At 43.8% G+C, this 19,870-nt stretch overlaps 1 protein-coding gene across 5 annotated transcripts in view; it reads right to left on the bottom strand.

Annotated features, from left to right (window-relative positions):
* aadat (aminoadipate aminotransferase) overlaps positions 1-19,870 on the bottom strand; it is a 346,606-nt gene that overhangs the window by 215,647 nt on the left and 111,089 nt on the right. For 4 of the 5 annotated variants that reach the window (XM_059974093.1, XM_059974094.1, XM_059974092.1 and 1 more), the window contains exons 2-4: positions 16,084-16,155; positions 6,991-7,159; positions 3,538-3,670 (exon numbers count right to left, since the gene is read on the bottom strand). In XM_059974093.1, the coding sequence (XP_059830076.1) occupies positions 3,538-3,670; positions 6,991-7,159; positions 16,084-16,150 (369 nt within the window). In that variant the 5' untranslated portion in view covers positions 16,151-16,155. The remainder of the gene's footprint in view (positions 1-3,537; positions 3,671-6,990; positions 7,160-16,083; positions 16,156-19,870) is intronic. The other variant, XM_059974096.1, reaches the window with a different exon arrangement.

The raw sequence follows: 19,870 nt of genomic DNA, 5'->3' as shown, positions 1-19,870 counted from the left end.
ACATGCATTAGCCGCACTGTAGTATAGGCCGCAGTGTTCAAAGCGTGGGAAAAAAGTAGCAGCTTATAGTCCGGAATTTACGGTAATTATGACTCCAGCTATCACAACTGTCAGCTGTCACACTGAGAACTCATCTGGGACTTCCATACTGCCTTTTCCAGTGTTTCTGTTCTCTCATTTAATCTATTTGTTCTTTTTAATTAAGCTATGTAGTATTTGAAGTATGAAGTGTAGCTATAAATGAAATTATCAGTATTATTGTTGGTGTAATATTTTTATACCACAATAAGATTGGACAAATGGACAAAAATAAATTGATTCACTCACCAATCAGTGAGAGAAGTGACAGCGACGGGATGAGGCAATCCTTCTGACGTCAGGCCTGTATTCTGTTGTGGCAATCCTGAGGCACTGGCCTAGATGTGCATTGGAGAGTCCGTTTCTGTCCTGGTTCTTGATAGAGTTCATTGAAGAAAACGGTGACTCACATATGTACGTGGAGAGGAGCAGTGTGAGTAGGAGCATTGCAATAGCTCTCGTGTTTTTGAATTGAGCTTGGGGAACCATGCTGATCCAAAAGTCACTCACCCCAACACCCTTGTCTTGTGCTTTGAGCAAATCAGACGATCCCATTTCCAAGACCTCCATCTGAAGAGCTGCCTCATCTGTGGAAGGCACCAGCCTTTTGGCCTCTGCAGTCCACTGGCCGTCAGCCGAAATGGAGAACAGCTGCCTCAGGAAGAGGAGGAATGTCACCTGAGAGTTTAGAGGAGCTTTCAAATCGTTCCCTGAAGTTTTCTGCCAGGCTCATCATGAAATCCTTCATCACTGGATCCTCCCGCATTTCGTTCCTCTCGCAATGCTCCCGCAGACGTGGAAAGTGCAGCTTTCACCCTTGAATGTCTCTCTCCAGAAGGTTCCGCTTTGACCGGAAAGCTTCAATCGCCTCGTACACGTCCACAACATTGTGGTTGTTGCCTTGTAATTGCAGATTAAGTTGATTTAGATGAGACATGATCTCACACAAAAAAAGAACATGTGTCACTTAAAAACCTCTTAAATCCTTGGGCTTCTTGGCTCTGCAGGCTGGATAAAAACGACACGAGCTGATCGTGCAGGTCACACACCCTCCCTGACACATGGCCTTTGCTCAGCCAGCGAACTTCATTATGCAGCAAAAGATCTTTGTGTTCCTCTGTCATTCCCCCCAGCAATGCTCTGAAGAAGCAATGTTGCAGACTAGAACTCTCACGAACAAAATTTACCAGTCTCATCACAGGTATCCATCGCCTCTTCCGTTTCCCCACACGGTTCAGCGCACAACACTGATTTGTGAATAATGCAATGTAATGCTAAGAGTGCCGGGTTAACAGCGGCAAAACCTGCTTAGCAAGCCCTTGTGTTGTCCCACCATTGATGGAGCCCCATCAGTGACAACGGACACAATTTTGCTCACCTGCAAGCCATTCTTCTCAAAGAACTGTGTCAATTCATTGAAAATTATTTCTCCAGTTGTGCGCCCAGGCAGAGGAAGCCAACAAAGTAGCTCTTCCCGAAAGGTTTTCCCATCAGAAAATCTTGTGAACACAGATAGCTCTTGCATATCGGTTTGGTCACAGGACGAGTCTATCGCTGGTGATGTGGCTTCTGCTTTCTCCAAATCGGTGAGTAGATTGGAAAAACACTCCTCCGCTAAAACTTCTACTCTCCTTGTTGCCATGTTAGCTGACAATGGCACCGTCTTTATTAGTCCCACAACCGTTTTCTTGGTTTTCTCATCACGACTTAAAACTTCGCCAACCATATCAATTGCAGACGTTTTAATCAACCTGGCATCAGCCAACGGCTTCTCAGCTTTGGCAAGATTCCAAGATACATGCAGTGATGCAGCTGTTACACTCTCTGCAGATGTTGAATTACAGACAGTAGAAACGGAATGCTTGTATGATGTTATTATATTTGCAATTTTTAGTTTGTGTTGATCTGATTTTGCAGGGTAGTTGGCATTAAAACTGGCAGCCTGCATAATGTTGAAGTGCCACTTTAGATTTTCTGATTTGCAGACAGCTACGGACTGCATGAACATGCCGGTTTAGCATTGGTGTGGTCCAGTAAAATAAAACAAAACTGATCGGTCCAGTCAGATTTGAACTGACGGTCTTCCTGGTTGACTTTGTGCTTTCTCATAGAGGCCATGTTGTTCTTGGTTTAGGGTCAGTGACTTTCTGCTGGTAACAATTCGCTTAGATGACAGGCGGGTAGCTGGTGCGTGCCGCTGTCTAGTCGAGAACTGTAGGTCGCGCGCTCTACGGGGCAGAGGTCAAGTGTACGGTGTGGGATGAGGTTAAAATAAATTAGAGCAGCATGCACTTTCTTTACATGTTATGACAGGTGCACTTTGCCCGGGGATCAATAAAGTATGTCTGTCTGTCTGTTTGCGTAAGGGCCAATGGCTCGGCGCGGTCCAAATCTGGCCCGCGGTCTGCCTGTTGGGGTTCTCTGCATTAGAGACATTTAAGGAACTCATAGATAGGTACATGGATCATTAAAAAAAAGTGGAGGGCCATGTGGGAGAGAAAGGTTAGATTGATCTTAAAGTAGGTTAAAAGGTCAGTAGAACATTGTAGGCCAAAGGGCCTGTACTATGCTGTAATTGTTCTATGTTCTAAATTCTATCCACAGGAAGAAATTAATTATTCAAATCATTAAAAGCAAAATACATTTTTAGATCTCCATTTGATCCTATGTTTATTTTTAAAATATCCAGTCACTGTCTTTTGCTGCTGATGTACGGTCTCTATACTTGGGCCTCTAGAAAACCTGTATGGGTAACTTAAATTAAAACCCTCTGTCAGTCAAGTTCAATAGTCAGTCAGTCAGATATTCTGATAATTTCTGGTTTTTAAAACTGTAGAGTTACGTTTTTCTGGAGGGATATCATCTGATTACAATAACCAGTATTATGTGGAACAGTGCAGTACAGCTTTCATACCAAACGCAGGACATACACTCAGTGCCCACATTATTAGGTCCAGGAGTGGAGCCTGGTGCGACCTGATGCTGCTGTAGCCCATTCACTTCAAGATTCCACACGCTATGCGTTCAGAGTGCTCTTCGCACCACTGTCGTGACACGGAGTTATTTGAGTTACTGTGACCTTCCTGTCAGTTTGAACCAGTCTGGCCATTCTCCTCTGACCTCTCTCATTAACAACACATTTTAGCCCACAGAACAGCCACTCACTCGATGCTTTTTGTTTTGCGCACAATTTTCTGTAAACTCTAGAGACTGTTGTGTGTGAAAATCTCAGGAGAACAACAGTTTCTGCGATACCCAAACCACCCACCTCCAGTTCAAACAATCATTCCAATATCAGAGTCACTTAGATCACGTTCCTTCCCCATGTCTGCATGCTTTTATGCGCCGAGTTGCTGTCACATGATTCTCCGATTGGATATTTGCATTAACGAGGTGGCCACGGAGTGTACAGGCGCTCAGATTGATGTGTAGCCACTTGTTCCCTGCAGTTTCTCTCACCTTACTGAGGCCCTCCTGACTGCCGTTAGTGACACACAGATCCATCTGCCCCTGTTCGGGGCTGTAGTTCATAGAGGGAGGATTGTGAAGGCATTTCTGCAGATCTTTCATCCAGGATACCAACTCCGGAATTCTGCAAAACACAAGAACTAACTTTGATTCTGTGTCAAACAATCAATGCAGTTTTAGATTTTTACAGGAAATAAGGAACATGTAGATTGGGAAGGGAAATGGTGTTTAGATTTATGACCAGCCATGCCCTTGTTCTATGGCATTGCAGACATGAATTGCTAAATGGCTAATTCTACTTCCTATTTATATTCAGATCATGGTTTCAGAAATCTTGGAAAGGATCCATTTCCATTAGTTCTATGATCTATTTATGCCCTTCCTAATTTTATATATCCTAATTCAGTCTTTTGCAGCTTTCCCTGTTCCAAAGAAAGCAACAACGTCCAATCACAGAGTCATAGCATGGATTCCGGGCCTTCATCCAACTCGTCAACACCAAACCTGGAGTCCACCAGGATAGACCACATCTCTCCCGAGACCTCCCCTATCCACACACTTATCCAAATATCTTTTAAATATTGTTATTGTACCTTCCTCAGCTACTTTCTCCAGCATTCTGATCCATATACAAACCACCCTGATGCATATACAGGGCATGAAGAAAATACTCTCCGGGTCCCTTTTATATCCTTTGCTTGCCATCTTAAGTCTTCCTAATTTTTTAAAAATTCCTTTTCCTGGGTAACAGGTTGCATGTGTTCACTTTGTCTATGTCCCTACTGACTTCTTATATCTCAACAAAGTCAACCCTTCATCTTCCAAGGATGAAAGGCCTAGGCTGGCTGAACTCTCTCTGTAGCTCAGGCCCTCGAGTCCTGCTAATACTCTTGAAAAACTCCTTCACAATCTTTCCAGCTTAATGACATCTTTAAACTTATGAGCTTTAAACCAATACCAACTTCTTATAAGCTCAGTGTAAACTCTATGTGACTGGACATTCCCTAGGAAGGTCAGACTCTGCCAGATAGATCTTCAAATTCCAAGGTGTAAACATTTGTCTTGGCCCATCCACATTGACGTCATGGTCAAGAAGGCTCACCAACAGCTCTATGTGTCTCTGCATGTCTCCATCAACTCTTACCAATTTTTATTGATGCATAAGAAAACTACAGAGAGTTACGGACACAGCTCAGCACATTACGGAAACCAGCCTCCTCTCCACGGACTCCGTCTATGCTTCTCTCTGCTTCAGTAAAGCAGCCAGCATCATCAAAGGCCCCACCCACCCCAGACGTTCTCTTTTCTCCCCTGACACTGGGCAGAAGATACAAAAGCCTGGAAGTATGTGCTACCAAGCTCAAGGACAGCCTGTTATTAGAATCAGGTTTATTATCACCGGCATGTGACGTGAAATTTGTCAACTTAGCAGCAGCAGTTCAATGCAATACATAATCTAGCAGAGAGAAAAAAAATAAAACATAATAATAAATAAACAAGTAAATCATTTACATATATTGAATAGATTTTTTTAAATGTGCAAAAACAGAAATAATGTATATTAAAAAAGTGAGGTAGTGTCCAAAACTTCAATGTCCATTTAGGAATCGGATGGCAGAGGGGAAGAAGCTGTTCCTGAATCGCTGAGTGTGTGCCTTCAGACTTCTGTATCTCCTACCTGATGGTAACAGTGAGAAAAGGGCATGTCCTGGGTGCTGGAGGTCCTTAATAATGGACACTGCCTTTCTGAGACACCGCTCCCTAAAGATGTCCTGGGTACCTTGCAGGCTAGTACCCAAGACGGAGCCGACTAGATTTACAACCTTCTGCAGATCCTTTCAGTCCTGTGTAGTAGCCCCTCCATACCAGACAGTGATGCAGCCTGTCAGAATGCTCTCCACGGTACAACTATAGAAGTTTCTGAGTGTATTTGTTGACATGCCAAATCTCTTCAAACTCCTAATGAAGTATAGCTGTTGTCTTGCCTTCTTTATAACTACATCGATATGTTGGGACCAGGTTAGATCCTCAGAGATCTTGACACCCAGGAACTTGAAGCTGCTCACTCTCTCCACCTCTGATCCCTCCATGAGGATTGGTATGTGTTCCTTTGTCTTACCCTTCCTGAAGTCCACAATCAGCTCTTTTGTCTTACTGACGTTGAGTGCCAGGTTGTTGCTGCAGCACCACTCCACTAATTGGCATATCTCACTCTTGTACGCCCTCTCGTTGCCACCTGAGATTCTATCAACAATGGCTGTATCGTCAGCAAATTTGTAGGTGGCATTTGAGTTACGCCTAGCCACACAGTCGTGTGTATATAGAGAGTAGAGCAGTGGGCTAAGCACACACCCGAGGTGCACCAGTGTGGATCATCAGCGAGGAGGAGATGTATTCACAAATCCGCACAGACTGTGGTCTTCCAGCTAGGAAGTCGAGGATCCAATTGCAGAGGGAGGTACAGAGGCCCAGGTTCTGCAACTTCTCAATCAGGATTGTGGGAATGATGGTATTAAATGCTGAACTATAGTCGATGAACAGCATCCTGACGTAAGGTTTGTGTTGCCCAGGTGGTCTAAAGCCGTTGAGAGCCATTGAGATTGTGTCTACCATTGACCTATTGTGGCGATAGGCAAATTGCAATGGGTCCAGGTCCTTGCTGAGGCAGGAGTTCAGTCTGGTCATAACCAACCTCTCAAAGCATTTCATCACTATGTGAGTGCTACTGGGCAATAGTCATTAAGGCAGCCCACATTATTCTTCTTAGGCACTGGTATAATTGTTGCCTTTTTGAAGCAAGTGGGTACTTCTGTCTGTAGCAGTGAGAGGTTGAAAATGTCCTTGAATACTCCCGCTAGTTGGTTGGCACAGGCTTTCAGACTCCTGAATGGACCTCTTATAGATAAGGTGGATTCTCAGCATTGCAATCTACCTCGTTCTAATCTTGCACCTTCTGCCCCAACAAGCCTGCTCTGCCCCATTACACCCATTAACCTACTCACCCACATGTCTTTGCAACATGGGAGGAAACAGGAGCACCCAGAGGAAACACACGCTGTTACAGGGAGAATGTACAAACTCCTCACAGAAAGTGGTGGCATTGAACCTGGGTTGCTGGTACCATAATAACATCACGCTAATTGCTACAGTACCGTACCGCTGATATTGTTTTACCTTATTCTAGCTTAAAAGTTAAAGTTCAAAGTCCAAAGTAAATTTAATATCAAAGTACATATATGTCACCATATACTACCCTGAGATTCACTTTCTTGCAGCCATTCACTGTAAAGAAATACAATAGAATCAATGAAAAGCAACACACAAAGGACAAACACCAATACATTGTGCAACGACTTGATCTATATAAACGGTACGCAAGACAAGCTTTTCAATGTAGCTTGGTACATGTGACAATAATAAACCAATACCCCTGTCTCTCATTACCCTGCTGAAGCTGAGTATTGTAGAGCCCGTTTCATTGTCTCTTGCCCAAATGTGATGCTCTGTCCACCCTTTATGGTGAAGTTGGCACTCTCAAAGGGGAACATGTTGGGGTTTGGCATCCCGGTCGCGAGGGAGATCATGGTCGGTGGGCTCCTCTGCAGCAGCTCAGCTGAAAACAAGCAGAGAAAGATTCCAGGTTATCGGGCCATTGTTTGGAAGTTGCATCAACAGCCCTACTCGGACAGTTTGAAAAACAAAGGTACTATGCAATAAGTTGTCATGTGCACTGAGGTACGGTACGGAAGGGTGGACCTGAGAGTTCAGAGTTCAAAATAAAATTATTATCAAAGTACGTATATAGTATGTCACAAATACTACCCTGAGCTTCATTTTCTTGCAGCCATTCAAAGTAGAACAATTAAGTACAAATGAATAAATGAAAACCTGTACACAAAGACTGACAAGTAACTATGCACAAAAGGCGATAGACTGAGCAAATATAACAAAAGAAATAAAACAATAACTAAACAGATAAATAATATTGAGAACACGAGTTGTCAAATCTTTGAAAGCATTGTGCTGAGTGAAGAAACAGGAGCCTGAAGATGGAAAGGGAATAATTTTTTCCTGAACCTGGTGCTGTGTGATCTGTACCTCCTTCCTGATAGTAGCAGCAAGAAGAGCGCATGGCCTGGATGATGGTTGCGAGATGAGCGATCCCTTCACAATAATTAAGGGGGATGGAAGGGGGCGCTGCGTCTGTTGGTGGAACCTTGTTGGAGGTGGGGCAATTGTGAAGGACAACTTGTTGAATGTGGAGGCTGCTAGGTAGAAGGTGAGGACCGGGGGGTCTCTGCCCTTCCTCTGTCCAGCAGGAATTCATTATATTGCTTCATTATAGGAAGAGTGTGGCCAAGTGGTTAAGGCGTTGGACTAGTGATCCGAAGGTCGTGAGATCAAGCCCCAGCCGAGACAGCGTGTGCGTCCTTAAGCAAGACACTTAACCAGCTGAAAATGAGTACTGGCCAAGTCCTATCTGGAGGGTGGGGGTTGGGAGTCTCGTAGTCTAAGTCGCTTCACGCCACAGAAACTGGCATAAGCACCAGCCTGATGAGGCTCGGGACAGACTTTAACATTATCGGAAGGATATGTGATTAACTGTGTGAGCTAGGGCTTTTCTCTTTGGCCCGTGGCACAACCACCAAGTGAGGAAGACTATCAAAACTTGCAGTAGGATCTGGACCAGCTGGAATAGCAGGCTGAAAAATGACTGATGGAATTTAATGTAGGCAAGTGGGAGGTGTTGCATTTTGAGAAGGTAGACCTGGGTAGGACTTACATGGGGAGTGGTAGGGCATGAGGAGTCTGGTAAAACAGAGGGATCTGGGAATATAGATCCACAGTTCCTTGAAAGCAGTGCCACAGGTAGACGGAGTCATAAAGAGAGCTTTTGGCAAATTGGCCTTCATAAATTAAAATATTGAGTTGGGATGCTATGTTGAAGTTGTATAAGATGTTACTGAGACTAATTTGGAATATGGTGTGCAGTTCTGATCACCTACCAAAAGGAAAGATTTTAATATGTTTGAAAGAATGCAGAGAAAATTTAAAAGGATTTCACCATGACTTGAAGAACACAGTAATGGGAAAAGGCTGAATAGGGTAGGACTTTATTCTCCAGAGCATAGGAGAATGAGGGGAGTTTTGGTAGAGGTATACAAAATTATGAGGGGTATAGATAGGGTTAATGCAAACAGACATTTTCCACTGTTGAGTGAGACTAGAACTAGAGGTCATGGGTTAAGGGGGAAATGTGTAAGGGGAACAAGAGGGGGAACTTCTTCACCAAGAGGGTAGTGAGAGTGTGGTACAAGCTGCTGGCAGAAGTGGTGAATGCAGGTTCGATTTCAACTTTAAGGAGGAATTTGGATAGGTACATGGATGGGAGGGGTATGGAGGGCTCTGGTCTGGGTGCAGGTTGATGGGGCTAGGCAGATTAAAAGTTAGCATGGACTAGATGGGCTGTTCCTAAGGAGGACTGAAACAAAGACTATTCCACACATCTTACACAAAGACTTGACTTGCCAGTGTCCAAAGCTGCATCTTTGAAATGGAGGACCATTTTTGAGTTGAAAGAGAAGTCGTTTAGTGGGAGGGAGGACAAGTTCAGTCAACTGTAGGAAGGCAGCATCTATGGAAATGAATAAGCAGTTAACATTTCGGGCTGAAGAAGGCTCTTTGCTGATGAAGTGTCTGAGCCCAAAACATCGACTGTTTATTCATTTCAGTCTGACCGGCTGAGTTCCTCCAGCACTCTGTGTGTGTTGCTCTGGATTTCCAGCATCTGCAGAATCTCTTGTGTTTGAGAGCTGAATGACTGTGTGCAGCTGGCTGGCAGGTCGCGGATGATTGTTCCTTCCATTACTTCTCTGGGTGACATTCATTCCAAAGTTAAGACTTTCCACACTTTTTTAAACTATTAATAGTTACATCAGTAACTGTTGATTACTGTAATCATTAACACTACACATATAACAATTCTATCATAAAAATCTTATTATTTATGCATCAGAATCCTAGGTTAAGTATCATCACTTTAATATGTGACCAAAGTAAATTCTGATTAAAATGTTGTATAGATCACTAATTGGTACCAGTCATAAATGTGACCGTAACTGTTTCTAAATATGATCTATAACACACTGATAGCAAACATTAACAGTGGTAACTATTAGACTAGCAACCGATCCAGAAAATGGAATTCAATTTCTAGCCTGGTGACTGAGATAGTTAATGAAACAATATGTAGAATACCTCTGCCATTCGTTTGGAGAGAGGGAGCATGGAGAGGGGGAGCCTGCTGCACAGGCAGCAGCTTGTTCTCCATATTGTACTGCTCTGGCCTGTATATCACGTAGTCAACCAGGGGCGACCCGAGCAATGGAGGGCCTCATATAGAATATGGAATAATTAGCTGGTCCCTGTACGTGAAGAAAAATGGCTTAGAAGTGAGGCATCTTTATTCTCCAAAGCTGTGCTTATGAAAATCCACTCTCTCTTATTAACTTGTGATGATTACTGGACTGAGTCATGCCTGTCTAAAACCTGATCTGGTCACAAAATGCATGTTATTACCCCTCAACTGTCAAGCTCTTGAATCCGAGGGGATAACTTCACTTACTCCATCACTTTCAAGGACGCTGCGTCTCATTATTATTAATGCTATATATAAAAAAACTCTATTTCTTTACATTTTGTTGTCTTTTGCACAGTGATTGTTTGTCTGGCCTGTTGGGTGTGATCTTTCATTGATTGTATTGCGTTTTTTTATTCATTGTGAATGCCTGCAAGAAGGTGAATCTCGGGATTGTATATGGTCACATATATTGTTCATTCAATATGTCGTATGATGTGGTCTTTCCATGACCATGATTGTTATTGGCAATTTCTCTTTTTACAGAAGTGGTCTGCATGCTTTGCACGCAGCATAAGGAATAAGGTGGATGATCTTGTGGTACCAGTTACAGATTGACAGGTATGATGTTGTGGCCATCACTGAGACGTGGCTAAAGGATGCATGTCTCTGGGAGCTGAACGTCCAAGGATACACGGTGTATCAGAAGGATAGGCAGTTAGGTAGAGGGGGTGGCGTGGCTTTAATGGTAAGAAATGATATTAAATCATTAGAAAGAGTTGACATAGGATCGGAAGGTACAGAATCTTTATGGGTTGAGCTAAGAAATCGCAGGGGTAAAAGGACCCTGATGGCAGTTATCTACAGGCCTCCAAACAGCTGCAGTGATGTGGACTACAAATTACAACAGGAAATTGAAAAGGCTTGCCAGAAGGGCAGTGTTATGATAATTGTGGGGGATTTTAACATGCGAGTGGATTGGGAAAATCAGGTCGGCACTGGATCACAAGAGAGGGAATTTGTAGAATGTCTATGAGATGGCTTTTCAGAACAGCTTGTTGTTGAGCCCACTAGGGGATCGGCTGTACTGGACTGGGTATTGTGTAATGAACCAGAGGTGATTAGAGAGAGATGGAAGTGAAGGAACCCTTAGGAGGCAGTGATCACAACATGATTGAGTTCACTGTGAAATTTGAGAAAGAGAGGCTGAAATCCGATGTGTCGGTATTTCAGTGGAGTAAAGCAAATTACAGTGGCATGAGAGAGGAACTGGCCAAAGTTGACTGGAAAGGGTCATTAGCGGGAAGGACGGCAGAGCAGCAGTGGCTGGAGCTTATGCGAGAAGTGAGGAAGGTGCAAGATAGATATATTCCAAAGAAGAAGAAATTTTTGAATGGAAAAAGGATGCAACCGTGGCTGACAAGAGAAGTCAAAGCCAAAATAAAAGCAAAACAGAGGGCATACAAGGAAGCAAAAATTAGTGGGGGAAGACAGAGGATTGGGAAGTTTTTAAAAGCTTACAAAAGGAAACTAAGAAGGTCATTAAGAGGGAAAAGATGAACTATAAAAGGAAGCTAGCAAATAATATCAGAGCTTTTTCAAGTATATAAAGAGTAAAAGACAGTTGAGAGTAGATATAGGATCGATAGAAAATGATGCTAGAGAAATAGTAATGGGAGATAAGGAGATGGTGGAGGAACTGAATGAGTATTTTGCATCAGTCTTCACTGAGGAAGACATCAGCAATATACTGGACATTCAAGGGTGTCAGGGAAGAGAAGTGTGCGCAGTCACAATTACGACAGAGAAAGTACTCAGGAAGCTGAATAGTCTAAGGGTAGATAAATCTCCTGGACCAGATAGAATGCACCGTCATGTTCTGAAGGAAGTCGCAGTAGAGATTGCAGAGGCATTAGCAATGACCTTTCAAAAGTCGACAGATTCTGGCCTGGTTCCGGAGGACTGGAAGATTGCAAATGTCACTTTGTTATTTAAAAAGGGGGCAAGGAAGCAAAAAGGAAATTATAGACCTGTTAGCTTGATATCAGTGGTTGGGAAGTTGTTGCAGTTGATTGTCAAGGATGAGGTTACAGAGTACCTGGAGGCATATGACAAGATAGGCCGAACTCAGCATGGTTTCCTTAAAGGAAAATCCTGCCTGACAAACCTGTTGCAATTTTTTGAGGAAATTACAAGTAGGCTAGACAAGGGAGATGCAGTGGATGTTGTGTATTTGGATTTTCAAAGGGCCTTTGACAAGGTGCCACACACGAGGCTGCTAAACAAGTTAAGAGCCCATGGAATTATGAGAAAGTTACATACGTGGATAGAGCATTGGTTGATTGGCAGGAAGCAGAGAGTGGGAATAAAGGGATCCCATTCTGGTTGGCTGCCGGCTACCAGTGGTGTTCCACAGGGGTCTGTGTTGGGGCTGCTTCTTTTTACGTTGTATATCAACGATTTGGATTATGGAATAGATGGCTTTGTGGCTAAGTTTGCTGATGATACAAAGATAGGTGGAGGGGCTGGTAGTGCTGAGGAAATAGAGAGTCTGCAGAGAGACTTGGATAGATTGGGGGAATGGGCAAAGAAGTGGCAAATGAATTACAATGTCGGAAAATGTACGATCATGCACTTCGGTAGAAGAAATAAGCGGGCAGACTATTATTTAAATAGGGAGAGAATTCAAATTTCTGAGATGCAACAGGACTTGGGAGCCCTCGTGCAGGATACCCTTAAGGTTAATCTCCAGTTTGAGTTGGTGGTGAAGAAGGCGAATGCAATGTTGGCATTCATTTCTAGAGGAATAGAATATGTGCAGGGATGTGATGTTGAGGCTCTATAAGGCACTGGTAAGACCTCACTTGGAATACTGTGTGCAGTTTTGGGCTCCTTATTTAAGAAAGGATGTGCTGACATTGGAGAGGGTTCACAGAAGATTCACTAGAATGATTCCGGGAATGAGAGGGTTAACATATGAGGAACGTTTGACCGCTCTTGGACTGTACTCCTTGGAGTTTAGAAGAATGAGGGGGGACCTCATAGAAACATTTTGAATGTTGAAAGGCATGGACAGAGTGGATGTGGCAAAGTTGTTTCCCATGGTGGGGGAGTCTAGTACCAGAGGACATGACTTGAGGATTGAAGGGCGCCCATTCAGAACAGCGATGCAAAAAAATTTTTTTAGCCAGGGGGTGGTGAATCTGTGGAATTTGTTGCCACGGGCGGCAGTGGAGGCCGGGTCATTGGGTGTATTTAAGGCAGAGATTGATAGGTATCTGAGTAGTCAGGGCATCAAAGGTTATAGTGAGAAGGCGGGGGAATGGGACTAAAGGGGAGAATGGATCAGCTCATGATGAAATGGCGGAGCAGACTCGATGGGCCGAATGGCTGACCTGCTTATTTGTCTTATAGCCTTCTCTGGGGGGGTGTCTTTAAAAGACAAGTGACTCTAGCCATTATCAATACACTTCAGAGAATTCGTTCCTGGCATCGCAGGTCACATAACCAGGACTCGTGATGTACACCAGCTGCACATACGGCCATACCCCATCTGCTCCCATGGCTTCATGTGACCCTGATCGGGGGCTGAGCAGGTGCTTCACCTCGCCCAGGGGTGATCTGCAGGCTAGTGGAAGGAAGGAGCACCTTACACCTCCTTCGGTAGAGACGTATCTCCACCCCACCACCTGAGACAGAGTAATGCCCTGGTTCATATTTTTACTGTTATGCTGCATGTATTTCATTTAGCAGTTCTGCAAGAACCGTCTGTTCTGTTTTCAGCTTGTTTGGGTGATTGTTGAAGATCAGAGAGAGGAGAAATGTCTGCCATCCAATTAGGGTGAGCGAATTAAGGGATGGTTTCTCTCGTGAGGGATACTAAGGTTGGGCTTGGGGCTTTAGGTTCGAGAGGGGATGAAGAGAGAAGACGCAGGAGAGGAGGGGTCATAAGATTGGACTCGGAGCGGGACCATGACTTGATGAAGCCGGGGGCAAGATCGATTGAGGATCGGTGACTACAGAGAAACTTTGAGCTCCAGCTTGTGCACATTTGACTGTTTCATTAAAATGGGCCCTTTTCTGGTTTTTTTTTGTTCCTTTCTTTACTAACCCATTACTCAAATTAAGATTTGTTAAGTATAACCTTTTAATCATATGCGGTGTACTGTCTGTCACTTCGTGGCACTAATTTACACAGCATCCACACGAACAGGGGCTTCGGGTGGGAGAGCACCTCCATCTCACGAGTTTGCCGGGGCTGGATGCTGTCTTCCCTAGACCTACGCAGCCAAGGAAGCCAGCGTGTTTCATCTACTCTATTCCTGCCACAGAGGGAGTACAGAGAAGGTTCACCAGACTGATTCCTGGGATGGCAGGACTTTCATATGAAGAAAGACTGGATCGACTAGGCTTATACTCACTGGAATTTAGAAGATTGAGGGGGGATCTTATTGAAACGTATAAAATTCTAAAGGGATTGGACAGGCTAGATGCAGGAAGATTGTTTCCGATGTTGGGGAAGTCCAGAACGAGGGGTCACAGATTAAGGATAAAGGGGAAGCCTTTTAGGACCGAGATGAGGAAAAACTTCTTCACACAGAGAGTGGTGAATCTGTAGAATTCTCAGCCACAGGAAACAGTTGAGGCCGGTTCATTGGCTATATTTAAGAGGAAGTTAGATATGGCCCTTGTGGCTAAAGGGATCAGGGGGTATGGAGAGAAAGCAGGTACAGGGTTCTGAGTTGGATGATCAGCCATGATCATACTGAATGGTGGTGAAGGCTCGAAGGGCCAAATGGTTTACTCCTGCATCTATTTTCAATGTTTCTATGTTTACATACAGCTGGATAATAAACATACTTTGAACTTTGAGCAAGAGAGACATCAAAGTTTGTTCACAATACTGCTCAGGACACGATGCACATTGTCCTGTGCCATGCCTGTTACCCGAGCCAATGGTGGATAATCTGCTCAAAAAATTCCCTTACAGAACAACCAGTAAAACTCCAATAATCCATCACCCCCAGGACCTTGGTAGCACTGGAATACTGGATATTACACACTTCTATTTCACTGTTTTGTTTCAGATGATACAAGTGAATAAGTTTAATAATAACCAGAATGAATTTGCCAGTGAACCCAGTTAGTTTACAGGGAGCAAGAGACTGTGTCCCGCTCAGTTTAAAGGGGTTAATGAGTGCCACGGCAGCGTAAGATTTTACAGCGCCAGCAATCGGAGTTCAGTTCCTGCCGTTACTGTAAGGACTCTGTACGTTTTCCCCATGACTATGTGGGGTTGCTGCTAGCACTCCAGTATCCTCCCACAGCCCAAAGACAGATAGGTTAGTAAGAGTTAGTAAATTGTGGGCATGCTAGGTTGGTGACACGAGGGGCTGCCTCCCAGCAAAAACTCAGACTGCGTTGATCGTTGGCACAAAACGATGTATGCTTCACTGTATGCTTCGATATACACGCAGCAAATAAATCTCCAAAGCAAGTCAGAAATAGAACTCAGTGAGCTCATGGAACAAGCACTCTGGATTCCGGCCAGCATTCCAGGTTTCAGCCCTTCAGCTGGCCCGTTCACCCATCACTGCAGTCCAACCTTGCACAGACACAGATTGCTGTGGAATGGTGACAAGGTGCGGAATGAAGAACTCAGTTGAAAGGAGGGCCCACTCTGCTCCCATATAACCATATAACAATTACAGCTCGGAAACAGGCCATCTCGGCCCTTCTAATTCGTGCTGACGCTTACTCTCACCTAGTCCCACTGGCCCGCACTCAGCCCATAACCCTCCATTCCTTTCCTGTCCACATGCCTATCCAATTTTTTTTTTAAATGACAAAATCGAACTTGCTTCTACCACTTCTACTGGAAACTTGTTCCACACAGCTACCACTCTCTGAGTAAAGAAGTTCCATCTCGTGTTACCCCTAAACTTTTGCCCCTTAACTCTCAACTCATGTCCTCATTTGAATCTCCCCTACCCTCAATGGAAAAAGCCTATCCACCCCTATTTATCCCCGTCATAATTTCAAATAGCTCTGTCAAGTCCCCCCTCAACCTTCTACGCTCCAAAGAATAAAGACCTAACTTGTTCAACCTTTGTCTTACACTGTCCTAACCGTCTTTGTCAATACAAGCATGGAAGTGACATGACCATCTGGCTACTTACTCAATGCCCTGATAGGTGATACCCTTCGAGCTGCACTGACTGCGTTGATAAATCTTGAGTAATTCATGTTTTCTGCAAAACAAATTCAAACGTAAGATATAAAGAAACAAGAAAGACTAACTACATCTTCAGAGAAAGAAATATGCTTAAGAAATCAGGGCAACAAACTTTTACTCTGAATAGTTTTAACCAGCACCTTTCTCAATCTGTGTTAAAGATCCAGGGAAAATGACTAAGTTACCAGAGCAGCGACAGGCTGTTGATATGAAGAGTTCAATATTCACTCTGGCAGCTGGGGGATTTAAATTCATGTCATTAAATAAAACTTGAACTTAAAGTAGCAGAAATGGCCTCAATAACAGTAGCATGAAGTTAAGATCTTTTATAAATCAGTGAATCTTACCCATTCTCAACTAAGTGTGTCTCCTGAGCCACTAGAACTGCGGATTTCAACCTGCTATTTGTTCCTCGCCAATTAATCAACACATTGTGTAAACAGTTCAATGTCAGAATCAGGATTGGGTTATCATTACTGACCTATGTTGTGAAACTTGTTCTGCAGTGGCTGCATGGTGCAGCACTTAAAAACAAATCTATAAATTACAATAAGGTATACAGTGGATTCCGGTTAACTGGGCCATCGGTCAATTTGGGCAGCTGCTTATTTGGGACAACTTTTAAAGAACAAAGACTAATCAAGAAAATAGCCAGGAATCCTTTCATTTATTTGGGACATATGACACTTAATTGGGGCAGGAGACTATTGCTGATAAGGAATAAACTAGTGCCAGTCTCTAGTGTGACCTCTAGGATGCTACACTGTGCTTCAAGTGAACAGTTTTTAAATAGCATCAGTAGCATGTGCTTGTTTTCAAAGATCAGTGATTTTTGTCACTGATAGTTGGGGGGGGGGGGGGAATAAGCAGTAAGACAATTCAGAACTGCTTTGCTCATTGTGGTTTCAGGCATTCAGGCTTAAGAGATGCCAGAAATGGCCTGGAGAGAAAATGAAACATTTTCACTACTTCAACAAGTTAGGAACTATGTTGAATTTCAAGGTATCGGCAATCATCTTGAATGTTACAATGAAAACAAAGATTTGGAGGATTTCACACAAAAAGCTGGAGGAACTCGGCAGGCCAGGCAGCATCTATGGAAAAAAGTGCAGTTGACGTTTCGGACCGCAACCCTTCTGCAGGGCCCGAAGTGTACCAAAATGTTTCGGCCTGAAATGTCAACTGTACTTTCTTCCCCCAAAGATGCTGCCTGGCCTGCTGAGTTCCTCCAGCATTTTGTAGGTGTTGCTCGGATTTCCAGCATCTGCAGATTTTCTCTTGTTTATGATTTGGAGGATGCAATTGTCGATAGCATTGTATGAAGGCAGTCCATTAGCTCCACTGGGTGTCCACACTGATTTTATTCATTTACTGTCAATCAAAGGTCTGGCGGTGTATACCACGGGAATTCTTCTCTTGGTAAGTATTAGAAACTAACACTCAGTTTTATAGTACTGTAGTACTATTGGTAGTGTTCTAATTTGTTCCGTAGTTCATTTAAATACTGTTTAACATATTTCCATGAAACTTTGAGCTAACTGAGTCAGCCAGTGCTAAATGAACCGCTCTCGAGTCTCCCAGTGAATCCACCATATACAGCTCCTATTGGAATTTATTTAATACTCTGGGCACCATGGTTAGTCCAACACTATTGCAGTTCAGAGCACTCCCAGAGTTCAATTCCAGCATCCTCATAAAAGGAGTCTATACGTTCTCCATGGGGAACGTGTGGCGTTTTTATTTCATGCATTTATTGAGATATAGTGCGGAACAGAGTCTTCTGGCCCTTCCAGTTGCACTTCCCAGATTTAATCCCAGCCCTGATTTAATCCCAGCCTAATCACAGGACAATTTACAATGATCAATTAACCTACCAACCGATGCATCTTTGGACTGTGGGAGGAAACATACGAAGAACGTACAAACTGCTTACAGGCAGTGCCGGGGATTGAACCCAGGTTGCTGGCACTGCAAAGCGTTATCAATACCGCTATGCTACTGCGTTGCCCCCTCCTAGTTTCCCTGGGTGCTCCAGTTTGCTCCCACAGTCCAAGGACATATTAGCCAGGTTAACTGATCATTGTAAATTGTCCCATCATTACGTTAGGGTTAATAGGGATTGTCAGGGCCTGCTCTGCACTGTATAGCTAAATAAAAAAATTAATTAATATAATTAAGTAGTGCAAAAAGAGTGTGGTGGTGTTCATGCATCATTGTCCATTCAGAAATCTGATGGTAGAGGGGAACAAGCTACACCGTATCCTTGTTATATGCGTCCTCAGACAATGCGGATTCACAGTTATGCGAGGGAACTATTTCTAGCAACGTCTCCTTATACGTGTCCAAAACTCAGATATGCCAGGAGCACAGCTTTCCCGCCAATACAAGTCAGGTGCGCGCGCCTCACAGTCTCACTCCCGCCAGTCTCGCATTGGTTTTGGCAAGGTGTGGATGTGCGATCTTGCGCTCTTAAACATTTGTTGGTTTTACCTACGGCGCAGTGATTTTGTGCTTGAAATATTTAACGATGCTTCCTAAGCTTGAAAAAAAGTTGGAAATTATAAACAGTGTGGCATCAGGTGAAGGGATGCTACTGCAGTAAACAGAATCTTGCCTTTAAAGTTTTCTTTTGTTGCTTTACAATGCGCCAGCCCATCCTAAACATTTGGACAGCATTCATCCTGACATAACAGTGCGTTAGATTTAGCCACTCGGCCAAGCTGTCATCCACATTTAAGGTGTTTTTTTTCCAATGGCGAACTATCTCTCAGATGCTGCAAGCAACAGACGATTTTGAAAATCCCGGGAGTTTACCAACGGTGAGGGAATGGTGGAAGTCGGAACACTTAGCACAAATGGTGATGGACATGGACCCAAGTTTAGAGCGGAGTCAGCATTTCAGTCGCTCCCTGCCATCAACCCTTCTTCCCTACAAGCAAATTTATGCTGAAATACAAAATGCTGCCAAGCAAACAACCCTCACCACTTTCTTCAAACTGGTGCTGGCAGTTCTAAGAGTTCTGTGAGTCTTCCTTCACCCCTTGCTGTGCTTGATATGATCCTGACGACCACAACCATCCATGCACCTTATCCACGTAAAGCTGCCCGACACCACAACAACCACTCATCTCCCAGAGTGAACACACCTGCCCCTGTTGGTGAGTACTGTAAACCCTAGTATGTTAATTTTCTAAGATTTATTACATTGAATATTACCTTAAATTGATGAAATATAATATGAATGTTGCCTTGTAGTACTGCTTTTGTGTCGTATTGGTATGAAAATGTGAATAAATTACAGATAAAACATTTAGGGACCTCTGGAACTCATCCCTATTTTCTCCATTTAAATAATTATTCTCATTATGCGTCGACTGCGAGGAATGTATCCCGCACATGTGACGAGGATAGGGTGTATTCCTAAAACATCGAGTGCCGGCATTCAGGCTCCTGTCCCTCCCCTCTGATGATGGTGAGACTGCAGGTAAACATAAATCCAGGTCACTCATTACAGGAGGGATGTGGAGGCTTTGGAGGGGGTGCTGCCTGGATGAGACAGCATGTGTATTACAAGGGGTGACAGGGTGGAGGTACGTCTCTACCAAAGGAGGTGTAGGGCACTCCTTCCCTCCACTAGCCTGCAGGTCACCCTTGGGCAAGGTGTAGCACCTGCTTAGCACCACTCCCCCATCCCCAAATCAGGTGGTGGACAGTCGTCCAAGTGCTGGTGC

The sequence above is a fragment of the Hypanus sabinus genome, chromosome 7 (genome assembly GCF_030144855.1).
Source record: "Hypanus sabinus isolate sHypSab1 chromosome 7, sHypSab1.hap1, whole genome shotgun sequence".
NCBI lineage: Eukaryota > Metazoa > Chordata > Chondrichthyes > Myliobatiformes > Dasyatidae > Hypanus > Hypanus sabinus.
This window is presented reverse-complemented; position numbering and strand designations above follow the sequence as displayed.